The sequence below is a fragment of the Populus nigra genome, chromosome 9, assembly GCF_951802175.1.
Source record: "Populus nigra chromosome 9, ddPopNigr1.1, whole genome shotgun sequence".
NCBI classification, from domain to species: Eukaryota; Viridiplantae; Streptophyta; class Magnoliopsida; order Malpighiales; family Salicaceae; genus Populus; species Populus nigra.
The window spans coordinates 11530475-11544807 of record NC_084860.1 but is presented as its reverse complement, the minus strand read 5'-3'; the positions used below and the strand labels follow the sequence as shown (position 1 = coordinate 11544807).

At 32.1% G+C, this 14333-nt stretch overlaps 1 protein-coding gene and 1 long non-coding RNA gene across 2 annotated transcripts; one reads left to right on the top strand and one right to left on the bottom strand.

The window, feature by feature from the left end:
• Positions 1–3981: 3981 nt before the first annotated feature.
• On the bottom strand, positions 3982–9936 carry LOC133702610 (mitogen-activated protein kinase 19-like). Its single transcript, XM_062126917.1, has 10 exons — positions 9454–9936; positions 7449–7857; positions 7143–7270; positions 6999–7058; positions 6290–6439; positions 6047–6202; positions 5692–5903; positions 5484–5585; positions 5145–5308; positions 3982–4625 (listed from the first exon to the last, which is right to left on the bottom strand). Exons 2-10 carry the CDS (start codon positions 7843–7845, stop codon positions 4204–4206), a joined length of 1791 nt encoding a protein of 596 aa, XP_061982901.1. The 5' UTR covers positions 7846–7857; positions 9454–9936; the 3' UTR covers positions 3982–4203.
• Positions 9937–10910: 974 nt separating this feature from the next.
• On the top strand, positions 10911–11821 carry LOC133702614 (uncharacterized). The gene is made up of 2 exons (XR_009843772.1): positions 10911–11299; positions 11449–11821. It is a non-coding gene; the product is annotated as an uncharacterized LOC133702614 (long non-coding RNA).
• The last annotated feature ends 2512 nt before the right edge of the window (positions 11822–14333 follow it).

The window sequence follows — 14333 nt, the reverse complement described above, 5'->3', positions numbered from 1 at the left end:
GAGAGCATTTGCATAAACCCAAGCCTTTGAATATTCTTTATATATATATATATATATATGAAAAAAAAAACAAAAAAAAAGTGTTGATTTATACAATTAAACCATATATGTTTTTTGAGATGTATTCTTATTATTCCACTAATATATCTCATGAAGACATTAGTGATCATGTTTAAAGATAGGAAAAATTATAATAATCATCCTAAGGATTGTTCGTTTGTGATTGTATTTTTCCTTCTATATTTAAAAAATTATACTTTATATATTGATTTAATATTCAAAATGTCTTCATCCAAAAAAAAATTTAAAAAAAAAAACCGCTACAATCACCATATTGTCTTTCTCTCCCACCACCACAACCATCGGCGCAAGAAAAGTAATCTAGAATAATTTAAGGGGGAGTGAGCAAAGATAAACTACGGCATATACATTTAGATCTCTAACAGCATCATCCCTTCTTGTCCACCAACGGACACCACCATCATCAACCTATGAAGCCAACCAACTGTTACCTTTCACCCACAGTGCACATTAGCTCTTCGACTCTTCTTTATATATAGAAAATTGTTGGCTTTTTGTATTTGTCAATGCGTTTTGATTTGGGAATTGAGCCAAATTTGATTTATGATGGCAGCAGAAGAAAGGGAGATTTGGGTTATTAATATAAATGGGTTATTTTCATCTTTTTTATTTAAATATAAAAAATTGACTTTGACTCGGTATGTAAATTGTAGTTCTTTACATGTGAAAGGGAAATTGCAATTACAAACAAACCTTAGGATGTTTATCATAATCTTTCAAAGACGTGCCATTCTAATTTTTAATATCATAAATATTAATTAAATTATCTTGTAAAGTGATGTTAACAAGTGTGACAAGCTATGGACATAATCTTATGTTAAAATTAAACCAACTTCCATCAAATTATTTTAGACAACCACAATCACCATGTATAGATTATTATGAAATTAAACATTGTTATATGGTAACTTTTGCATGCTCCAGCAAATATTCCTCGCGGTATTCTCACAACATGATATTCTCACAACGTTGTTTTTATTTGTAAATGTAGTTATGGTTGTTTTTTAAAGTATTTTCCATACTAAAATATATTAAAATAATATTTTTTATTTTAAAAAAATTATTTTTAAGATTAGTGCATTAAAACGATGGAAAACATATAAGAAAACATTAATTCTTTTTTAAAAAAAAAAACCTTTTAAGGAACGTGCCCGAACTGAGAGTACACAACTGTCTTCAGACCAGATAGAAAACATTCAGGGTTTCTCTCGCCAATGCCAATAATATTAAGAGTTGATTTGTTTTTGACTAAACTATACATAGATTTCTTTACGGTCTATTTGCAAATCTACGCGAGTAATAAAAAATTCTGAGTGGCTTCACCTACGCTTGAGTCGGCTTTGAAATAAAACCAAGTCCAAACTATTAACAGAATGATCAAGGATTGGGATATTTGATATTTGTATGGAAATAGAATGAAATGAGTTTTGCTTAGAAAGAATAAAGCAACATGTTCGTCAAGTTGAATCTCAACCCCACGTAAGTGCTATTTTGTCACCATTATCCACTGTCGAATGCATCCAAAATATCTGTTTTTGAATGAATACGTTTATGGATATTCATGAACAACACTGCAGACATAAGTAGATGAAATATCAGCTCTTTTTTTCCATCAGTCACCTATGCCTAATGAACTCTGTCTCATTTGATTTCCTTGGGATATGTGATGAAGCTACAAGTGCGGTTGACAGCACCACTGAAGCAGAGATTCTAAATGCATTGAAATCATTATCTAACAATCGAACCTCAGTTTAAGAAACACTAACCTGATTGATGTCAAAACAGAGGAAGGAGAGGAGACGATCAGAGTCGAACGAAGTGAAAGAAAAAAAAGGTGTTCGAGTTTTGAGTGGAAGTGTCGGCTTGTAATTTGGAAGTGTAGGCTAGGTTGAGAAATGAGAGTTAATTTGGAATTACTTGAATGTTCTTCTATAAACTAGTAAATTTTTACACCAGTTAAATCTAATTTTATTAATTTTCCAAGTTTTTAATCTGATTTTATATATTAACTTATAAAATTACATCATATCTTATGAGTCATTTGAACAATAATAACTTTAAGTAAGTTTTGATGAGGCTGTTTTAAGCATACAAGATCCTCCAATCATCGCTACTTTCATGAGCTTTCGAGTCACTTGAGTTTCAAGGGTTGCTACCTTAGTTATAAAATCAAAGAGATCCTTTGCACGGACCCATTCGAACATAAGGCTTATGTTTTGTTTCTCAGGAGTTCCTTTTTCGTTGACAACAGAACACACGTTTACTTTCTCTTGAATGTTGGCTTGCCCAGTAGCTAAGAATTGTTTTGTCTTTGGACTGAGACATGCAGAGGATTCACATGTCAAGCTTCCATTACAGACTACGATATTTACAAAGGATGGTGGTGGGAAAGCTGCACAGATTGCAACAAGCCACTATCTGGGCCCTGGCAATCTCATATGCATTGAACGTGACTTTGATTGTTGTTAACCTTGATCCAGCACACCCCCATCGTGCCATCAAGCCAAGATATCCTGAACTGCGCTGTTTTTAGCGAAGCTTGATTGCTCCTCTGATTACTTTAATTTTATCGGCACATAAAACTGTTCCTGCTATGCGTAATTAATTAATTCCAGCTTCTTATTCATTCGCCATGTTCTTTTTTTCCCTTGTAATATTGTCGTCCACTGATTTATTTTAAAGGCCGCAAGCTTACATTCCCTTTCCATGCAGGAGGACTAGCTTTCGATCTATTCTTGCAAACTTTTACAAGGTCGCAAGTTAATTAGTTATGCTCCTGTGATTCCTGCCTTTTTGTTGCGGCCTCCAGCACTTTTTGAAAGCGTCCACTTGGCACCATAACTAGTATGATTCTAAGACTCGTGGTCTTATGAAAAAGTACCTTAATTTCATGCACATTATCAATATCCCTCGGGCTCCAAAATCACCCATTTTCGAAGTGAAGTTCAGACTAGAAATAAAGCAAGGAGGCGGTCAAAATAGCCAGTTCTACCTGAAGGACATGGGAGGATGTTGAAAAAACAAAGGAAAACCTTGTAATAGGGATGTGATCACAGGCGTTGCACGATACAGAAAGATGATCGTAAATCCTGAAACAAAATCTTGGTGCCAACCAGAAAATTTAAAGTAGTGTCCACCTTATCACTCCTTTTCAAATGGAATCAAAATCCACATGACCGATAAGGAGAACTACCCTCGTAATGCTCACCACCTCTGGTGTGCTCCGGGCACTGCTGAGCACCTTGAAGAGCCACATATTCTAAGTGATCCGTATAGCAACCCTCAAGCACAAGAGATGTTGCAAATTCTTCCTCATCCTGTTTGGGGGGAATACGGGTACTCTACAAAGAAGGGGGGTGGTTGGATAAGGGATCCAAGAACTTGGGGAACTTCACGTTGACACGTACTTTTTTACCAGGTATATTCTCCTTTTTTTGCTGTCAGACGAGGGTGCCAATATGTTATTTGGAATTGCTTCTTACTATTTTATTCGATTCATTGTTGCAATGCAGGATCCTGGCACTAAACCCGTGAAGAGAAACTGACCATCAATTGACTTGGCAACTGGAGTAACACATCAGCAAAGATCAAGTGGCAGAGAGGATCTTCGGTGACTTCAACACTGTTGCTCCAAAATTAAGAACGATACAGTCAGATAGCAAAAGGCCAAGTAAAAATATTATAGCTATGATTCATGAAATTCCTCAAACTTTTTGAGCCTGTTTCTTCTTTTAGTTTTGTCCTTGTCAGCAGGCACTGGGCTGCTCAAACCTGTCTGCTAAATAAAACCTGGTTGATAAAAAGTACAGCACTCATCTAACCGCTCAGGCATCATTTCCCCTTTTGTTGCTTAAACGACAATTGGTGGTATGAGACTACAGTACCCCACTAAAACACAAGTTCCATGAAATGCTGAGTGGAATTTTATTCTGATCAACGAATTGAATTACATTAGATATCTAATTACACAGCATGAATATACAGGAAGTTGACTAAACCCCTGAAACCTATCATTCTAGAAAGACCAGCTACCCCACCTCGAATCTAGACCTAAATCCATTGCATAATCTTGATACTTGTCTTATCGCGAGGGTGTAAAGGATTTATCTCAAATAAGACTGACTATGTTAATCCATAATGAACAGTGCCCACATTCCTCTGAGCAGCTACAGCAGCAGGACCAACTGGACCAAACTGGGATTGTGCCTGGAGCAGTTTTGCATCAATGGCAATTCTTTCATTTAACTGCTCCACCCTAGATTGTGGTTGGTAATATGGGTTGGTGTTCACGTCCATGGCCATCCCAGAGGATGGCTTGGCCGCCACGTTACATTTAGGAGGTTGCTGTTTGGTTTGTGAATCTTTTCCAGTCTCCGAAATAGACTTCTCTTGGATCAATGTGTTAGTCCTCAAGAAGCAGTGTGGAGAGCTGGTTTGGGGAGGAAGAACAGCATTTCTACAAAACATCCTTGTACCATAGAGATCTTTGACATTTCTGCCATTCTCATACGGTACAACTGATCCCACAACTCTCCCTGGCTTTGCTGTACAACAAAACAAAAAGAAAAAATTAGATGTTTAGTCAGCTAAATGGAATCTAGCTTGGGGAAACCAAAATTCCCAGGAAGCACAATAAAAAGTCTAGAGACATCTGGTAAAAGAGTTCATAAGAACAATTCAGAAACTAGTTCTTGCTTCCGAGCTTCAAAAGAAAATTAGCTTTTTGCAGTATGGAAACGGCATATATCCAGAATAGGAACTAAACTAGTCGCAAGGACAAAAAGTTAACTAGCTCTGCCTTAAGTCACTATGGTATGATAATGACTCGACAACTCCCTGCAGCTTGAACATTCAAGTGATCCATATATATTGATGTAGTTATTTAGTAAAGTCTATCCTTAACAGTAAATGCTGAAAGATGAAGCCGTCCAACATCTTACTGACAAAGAGAGAACTTGCAGAGGCTTGAAGGTCGAATAGAATACAAAAGTTTTCCCAATAGGCTAGATTTAGGGGGAAAATGTCTATTTACAGAAAGCAAGCAAAATGAGCATAAGTTATACCTGATGGCATTCGAGGTGGGGGCCTTGCAACCTTTGCTGGATTTTCAAAACTCGTATCCTGTACTCTTAAATTTTTAGAATCATCTTCTGTAACTTGCCTGTTGTCAAATGAGGTTGAATTTGATTGCATATTACGAGGGATTGTGTTCGAGTGAACAGTAGACCTGTGAACAAAAGGAAAGGTTAAAAGGAAAGAATGCAGACAACATATTTATAGTGGAAGAACACAAGAATTCCAGATTAAACAATACTCTATAACCCTCAAAACAAATAAGTCCTATAAACCATTTTATTATCAATGATTTAGAGGACAAAGGAACAAGTAATTGCAAGTCATACCGTGGAAGGGAGACATGCTTCCTCTCTAGAGGTATCACTGGTGCACTTCTACCACTGTTTTCCTCGAGGTATGCAAACTGCTTTCTAAAATGACCTATGGCACTGCATTTCAAATTATATATAATTTAAACATAGAAAGGAAAAGGAAAGGCAATTGCTGCTACTCAGAAAAGGGAATGGTGTGCTGGAGGGAGGAAGAACTTAGTACCTAGGATAGAGAAAATTAGTGCTTTCATTTCCGTTCATGTAGTCTTTGAGTAGCTGTGGATGGTATTCCAGTATTTCACGGTATAGCAGTTCCCGAACATCTTCCTTTGTTACCCTTCGCCTTTCAAACTCAAACTCCAACTTCATGATTGGCTGAGAGGAAGGTTCTCTCTCAACTTTGGCTAGGCCCTTAAAGTAAGGGTCAGCTAATGCCTATTATACAAAACTTGCATCAATCAGTTCAGCAATGAAATAAAGATAAGGAGCGGCAGGAAAAGCAGCTCCATTCATACATCAACAAGAATTGAATGCCAGGACATCATTCTTAAGGTGAGCAAATACAACAAAGCACACACCTCTTCAGCAGTTGGTCGATCTTTTGGATCAAATGCTAGTAGCCTTTGCAGTAACCTGTGTGCCAAAGGATCTGCATTTGGAAATTTCTGTGCAAATGGCACAGGCTGTTTTTTCCTCATTTCTGTCAAGTATTTTCTTGCCTTGTCATTTCGTACCTGCATTTTAATCCAATACAAATTATGATCAATAACTTGAAAAGGAATTGCTGTGACCAACTGGAGGGGTGAGCAAGAGAGTCATACTCTAGAAATGGTTTCTAATGAAGGTGTCCCAAGAAGATCAGTGATCAAATCTAATTGATGAACAACGCTTTTACCCGGAAACAGTGGCTTCCCTGTCAATACCTCAGCAAAGATGCAGCCGATGCTCCAAATATCAATTGCTCGTGTATACTGCACCCAAGTAGAAACACAAAAATAAGCAGCAGAATTATAGAGCTTTAAACTGCAATTAAACCACTCCAGAGAAACAGACATAACCTGACACAGTTACCTGAATTGACAGATATTTCAACTTCCAGGAGAGTTCATAGTCCTCCCTGAACAACAATTATTTTAATCTAGGCATTACTGCTAACTATAAAGCACTCAAATCATTTTATGGAGAAGTAAACATTCTGCTTCAATAATGCAAGGACAACCAATTGTACTATATTTTCTGTTGCTTCATATCCAACAAAAGTTTATTGTAAAACAAGGAAATACCAAAATGATATTAAATACCCTGAACAATGACATAATAACAATAGCATTATTCAACAAAAGAAATAACCATAGTGTTAACAAAAATAATGTACCACTATATAGCAACAAATGTAAGAAATTTAGGAATCAGGCACCAGTAAATTACATGTCGACCTATACCAAAATGTTAGTCCACTGTAGCCTATATCACGCTCCAACCAGTTAGCTCTGGAAAAGAATGGCCACACATGGTAAACAAAAGCCATACCTTTGAAAAGAAAGATCCACACAGCTCTGGAGCTCTATACCATCTCGTAGCAACATAATCCTGCAAGATGCATTTATTAATGAAAACTTCTTAACTGGGAGATGTTGTCAGCTGATACTTGTTATAAAATGCTGGAATACATACCGTCCAGAAAACAGTGGTTGGTGTATCACTAAATGCTACTCTTGCCAGCCCAAAGTCACATACTTTAAGTTTGCAATTTGCATTTGCCAAAATATTCTTTGGTTTAAGATCTCTGTGGTACATATTTGCTGCAGCCAAACAACTTTAGTTCAGAACAGAGGTAGATCAAAAGCATTACAATTTAAGCTGCATTTACACTGTTACACAAGATAATGACCAAGCATATATCTGTTTTCAAGGATTAGAGATGGAAAATTTTGACCCAAAAGCGGCCTTTGACAGAGCAGGTAAGAAAGAAACAGTCACCTGTATGCATATATTTCAGTGCTCGTAACATCTGATAAAGAAAGAACTGATGGTGTTCCCTTGTCAAGTCATCATTAGCTTTGATGACTTGGTGAAGATCAGATTCCATAAGCTCAAAAACAACAAATATGTCTTTAAATTCTCTCTTTGAGGGTGGCAGCATGATTCTCTTAATCTCAACGATATCAGGATGCCGTAAAAGCCTAAGTAACTTTACTTCTCTCAAGATTCGAATAGCATCAGAAATATGCTCAAAAACATTATTGATTTTCTTTATTGCCACTTTTTCTCCAGTATGAGTGTCAATTGCAGCACAAACAACTCCATAGCTTCCCTTTCCAATAACTTCTAGAATCTTGTATCTATTGGCATCCCCGTACTCAGTGAAAAATTCCATCTCTTTTAAGTCCTGAAACAAGACAAATTTCAGATTCAAGCATGCAATGATTTTGCTGCAGGGATTGCCTAGATAAAAAGCATCTAGAAACAAATTAATAAAAAAAATAGAAAACATAAACACAAATCCAAGAGCCTCTGGATAAAAAAGACAAGCAGATGAAGCCTCTGTTAAAATGATAGCATACATAGAGCATGTATTGGGAATTATATATAGATGCATGCATAACCAAAAATAAGATCCAGACAGTTCAACAAGCAAACGGAAATAAATTGTATATTCCAAAGCAGACAAGACATACCAGTGTTCCAGAGGGGGTCAACACTGGACACATATAAACCAATAATTTTATCGAATGATCATGCTAGGAGTGAACTAATCTCTAACTTGATTGTATGCCAAAAGATAATCATTACACTGAAAAAACTGCTTGAAGAATGAGATAGTGGAATCTTTGACAAATCAATACACATGAAAAACATTAGAAAAAAGAACCGAAGGATGAATAGCGGAGAAATTGTGCACCATCAACTTTAGGGAAAGGCATCAGGTTGCAATTGGTCACAGCTCACAATATGCATTAGTGAAGAATCAAATTCAGAATCTAATGGAGTTGAATAGTGTCTAGCGATTGCAATACAGCACCCAAAAATATCAAGTAAAACACCTTTATTTTCTGGTGGGAAGCAACATCAGTGAGAATCAGAACCATTTATCTGACTCTGACTAATTAGGACCAGGAACAAAATTTTCAAGCATCAAACCCAAACCAATCAATTAGGTTTCTCATAGTTTAGCAGTTCGGAAATGGGGAATTTCAGCTTGCATTTGTTTCAATAAGTATTGCGACAGACAAATCTGTAACCACTTCATGATCACAAAGCAACCAAAAGCTAAAAACAGATCATACTTTTTCATACAAGTAACAAAAGTATTAAAATTCTATTTAAAACTTATCAAGAGCATAATAGTACAAATAATTAGCTTAAGTTTTCAAAATTTAAAATAAAACAGCAACCAAACCAAAGAATTAATTTACTAGTTAACTAGAAGTAGTATCCAACCACATTTCAAAACCAAACCAATTGACCATGAACTTAATGCAAATTAAGCATAAATAACCCCAAACTTGACATATTTACTTACTAATCTGATTAAGCCCAACTTTCTCAAATTACAAAACTTCATCCATTATCCTACACTTTCTCCCCACCCGAATAGACAATATCAATAACCCAGATCCTAATTCAAAAAGATAATTCTCCACTTCAACAAAAACTAAACAGAACACCATCGAAAATCAAATCTTTCATCTTCCCTTAAGTTAAAGAAAGCCGCAAAATCCTAAAAATTCTTTTTTGATCAATTGGGTGGTTGATTTTGATAAAAATCCATTCAACTTCTTTTCTTTTAGTTTCTATTCCCCCGGAAGAAAAAATACCATACAATTAAAAATAAAAAAACTTTAGCCAAAATCCAAATTTACCCAAATTGAATCAAAGAACCCAGATCCCAAATTCTTCAAAACAAGAGAATTCAAACTTTTTCAACAGAAAAATCAAGATTAATAGGAGAGAAAAAAAAACAGAGAGAGAAAGGGAAACTAACCTTCTTTGGATGATCCTGTTGAGTCTTCTAGATTTTCAAAACCCACCACAAAACAATAAACACAAACAAGAAAAGAACTTGTTCTCTTTTTATCTATTGTTTTAAACAAAAACAAAGGCTTTATTTTTATTTCTCCTTTAAGATAATAATTATAAAAAAAACAACTGCATTTGCTCAACAACCTCCACCAAATCTATTTCCTTCTCACTCTCTGCTTCAAAGTTATCTTCTTTTCAACAACCATCAACACCCCCACTTCAAATTCTTCACTCTCTCTCAAAACCCACCACCAAAAACTCAAAAAGCTTAAACTTTGAAACAAGAACCAGCTCAATTGGTGAAATAGAATTTTAGAGGAAATCTGTGAGAAAGAGAGAAACGGTTGTTGTATGGATCTGAGGAGAAGAGAACAACGGAAAGAGAGAAACAAAGAGAGACTCACAACGGTGTTAAAATGAATGTTAAATAATGAGAAAACTAACTTGTCTTGTTATTGCTTCTCTTATTCCTTTATTTATATATTTATCTGTTTTACTCTCTTTTTTCAATTACTGTTTTAGGTAATTGTTTTACATTTTACATCAATTGTTTTGAAAATTATATAAAATATCCTTAGTTAACAAAAAAAAAATTTCAAATTAATCAATATAATCTCATATATATTATATCATAAAATCAACAAAAAAAACAATATAATTTATTTTTTTTATCTTTATAATAAAAAAAACCTCTTATCATAACCTAAATTGAGACTAAAATTCTATAAAATAAAAGATTTTGTTGTTCAAACTTTGATATTAAGATATATTAGGGATTGTAATAGTAATAACGGTTTAAAATATTTTTTATTTAAAAATATATTAAAATAAAAAATATATTTTTTTAAAATTATTTTTTATATTAGTATATCAAAATAATTTAATAATATAAAAAATAATTATTTCAAATAAAAAAATTAAAATTTTTTAAAATATGATTTGGATCTCGTTCTCAAAACTATTTTAAAAATGCTAGATGGATGTGTGTTTGTTTTTTAAGTAATTTTTATGGTTGTAGTTAAAAAAAATAAGTTTTAAAAAAATATGATTAGTTGTAATTAATTGAATTTAGATACGTAAAAATTATAATTAAAGTTTATAGGTAGCAAAAAACATATATAAAATGTTTGGTGGAAATGTAATTGTGGATACTTTTCAAAGTGTTTTTTACTTGCATCAAAATAATTTTTTTATTTTTCAAAAATTATTTTTTATATCAGCGCATTAAAATAATCTAAAAATACTAAAAATATATCAATTTGAAGCAAAGAAAAAAATAAAATAAAAATATTTAAAAAATATTTTTAAAACATAAAAACAAGATCAAAATTGTATTTCAGACTTAATTTTTTAATGAATTCTCCATATAAAATACAGTTTGATTTATTACTAAATATCTTGCTATATTTGTTTTTATTGCAAAGACAAAAGCTGAAAAAAGAACAATCACAACCCAGAGAAGACCATAACTTTGAAAACGCTCGCCCAACATGAAAGCCAACACATACAGGGATGGTCTAAAAGAAGTTTGAGATTATTCTTGTTTAAAAAATCTTTGACCTTTGAAATATGTTTGCTAAATAATTTATCTTTGTCAAATCTCACTATCCTTTCAGGGGTAACTTTTCATGATGGAAAACAGCAAAAATCCAGATCTGGAAAGCAGATTTTTCCAAGAAGAATTTCCAGCACTCATTCAATACATCTCATCAAATGGAGTGGATAGCTTTGATAGCATTGAACTAAGCAAAATGTTGAATGATTAGCGCCAACCAAGCGGTTCTCAACCTTTCAGTTCATCGGCGATGGTATGCTGCACATATTGTGATAGTTACCGAACAATTATAGCTTGATTACACAGGAATTCTTGGGTGGCTTTGTGTTAATTTTCTTGATAAAATAACTTCTGAAAGCGACAATAGGTAAAGGGATTACATATTTCTTATGTGTTTTGCAGCAGGGAAGTGATGTTGCTACCTTGGAAAACCAAACTGGTGAATCTCAATCCATCTTCCATCAAAGAAAGCATTTTGTTTCCATCAGCTTGTCAGCTTCTCCAATAGCAGAAAGCTCGAAGAACCCAAAAAGGTTATTTTCAAAGAAGATGCTGAAAAAATATTTGTTTATGAAAATCAAGATTCTTCTACTGCATCTAAGACTGCCGGTATGTCAGATGATAGTGATTTTGTTATTTCCTGGAATTAGTTGAGGTTTGATTTTGCATGCACACAAAGTGTTCTGTGAAAGTTCTAGCTTCTTCTTTTTTTTATTACAAAGTTGTAATATTAATTTGATTTATAGTTTGATGGTAAAGTTTAATATTTATATAAGGGTTTTTCATTATTAATTAAAATATAATTGTAATTTTATATATAATTTTTTTATATTTTTTTTTATGTGACGTAAAGTGTTATAAATTTATAAATTTGATTATATAAATTGTAAGATTTATTTGTAATATTTTTTTTATAAATGTTTGTAGTTATAGACTCTTTAATTATAAGCAAATTCAATAAATTTAAAAACTAAATAAAGCATTATATTTACTAAAGATTATTTATAAAATATATGGTCATTTACCATGGTATATGCATGAAAAGTCTTAATTGTTCATAAAATAATTAGTTACATCCTATTAATTATTTCTTGAAATTCATTTTGAGAGAGATAAACATAAAGACAAAGGAGAATAAAACATTCATAACACATAAAAAATGAAGATATTATCTCCATCTAAAATTTTTATCTTTTATTTATAACAATTTCTTTCTTCAAAATAAGTCTAAAAGGTATATATCAAGAAGCCATTAGTAACTCCTTAAGCATTATCAGATTTATCTTTACATTGACGATTGTCGATTACTATAAATATAAGGATCGTATGAAATAATTCCATTCAATTCTATAGATTTTTTCAGTTAGGGTTATTTGGTTGTATTAGGGTTATTTTCAAATTTTAATTAATTTGTTTAATTAAACTTTTACTTTTTTTGCATTAGGGTATTTTTTTCAAATTTAATTATTTATGCTAATTCTCTTTTTAGTCCTTTTCTCTTTTTTAATTATATGAAAAAAAAATGTTTTTTTTATTATTAAACATGTATATATGTTAAAAACTATATGAATCTAATAAAATTGATCGCTATAAAATTTATAGAATAAATTGATAAGCATGTATTAATAGTTTGTCATACATACATTTTCAAATTAATAGTTTGTCATCACCTAAAAATTTGTTCTAAGATTAAGAAAACAATACATCTAAGAGGCGTGAATTATGTGTTTCATTAATAATTAATAATATTGTAATTAATTTAATTAACCAACAATATAATTAAATTTGATAAAGTAAATAGTGATAAAAATTGCAAAGTTGATTTTTAATATAGTTTGGCGAGCCTACATTCACATCTCAGGTGCCAAACCATACTTGAGTATTATAGCCTTCATTAATCCAAGCTCAAAGATATAATGTCACTTGGTGAACCCACACCAAGCCTTTTTTGACTAAGAGCTTTTCACCTAAACTCTTAAAGGTTTACAATTATTTGATTTTTGCTTACAACAAAATACTCTCTTAAAGAGTGGATAATATAATTGAAACTTGTATCTTTATATCTCACATAATAACACTTATGATATTTGAAGGTGTTTAAGTGTAATGAATATAACAATGGATACTTAATCTTAAAGTGCTAGAATATGAATGTTACAATTAGCATAACTTAGAGTATGATAGTATTGATGATTTCTATTTTTTTTTCATTTGAAATAGTCTCTACATCATATATGTTTGGAATCCCTTTTATTTTATCAAAAATAAGAGCTATTTATAAGTTTTCAAAAGAAACTAGTCATTTGAGCCTTATTGATGGCTGAAACAGTCAACTAGTTCATGCAGATTTTCAAGTGTTCATCCCTAGTCAATAGGCAATCAACAAATAGGTAAATGTCATGACATAAGAAAAATGCTCTAATACTAAATAAGAATATTTATTAAAACTACAAGGCTTAATCTCAAATGAAAAATAATCAAAAGAAGTTAACCCTTGTAATGTTCAATAAATATTCAATCAATTTTCCAAAGCCTAATAATAATTCAATATCTTTAGCAAGAAGTGAAAGAAATAAAAAAGGAATTAAGGAAATTCTAAAATAATCATTGTGAACAAGACCAAGATTTTCATCTCAAATTGATTTTACAATCCAAGATCTACCATCAACATCTCAAGTCAATATTACTAATCATATTTAACATCAAGAATTCATAAATACTATTACAAAAATATAATTTTAAAAATAATACATTAAAAAAGCCTTAGCTATTAACAAAGAACACAAGATCAAAATAATTGCTTTAGTTGATTATGGAGTCGTCAAAAAGTATTAGAAAAGGTTAGTGTCAACAAAGTTTTATGATAAAATGATCGAAACCCTAAATGGCTCTAATGATAAATAATAAAAAACTTCAGATTAATTACAAGTTATATAAGATTCTTATATACAATTAAGAGATTTGTTTCAAAAATATATCCATACTTCGAGACACGACTTAATAAGTTATTTTAGAAATGTTTTTTTAACTCAAATTTATCATTTCGAAGTAGATAGCCAACGAATTTAAATAAAAATACTTGGTAAAAGGTAATCATGACCTAAGACTAATAGAAAAACATATTTTTCAAAATAAATCAATTTTCAAATCCAACTTTGTGATTCAAAAGAACTCATTAAATTTGAAATATACTATAAAAAGATTGGAGAAGAAATTAAAAGTTTACAAAATCAAGAAAAAGTTTAAAAAATTCAAAAATTATTTAGAAGAAAAATTTGTTTTGATCT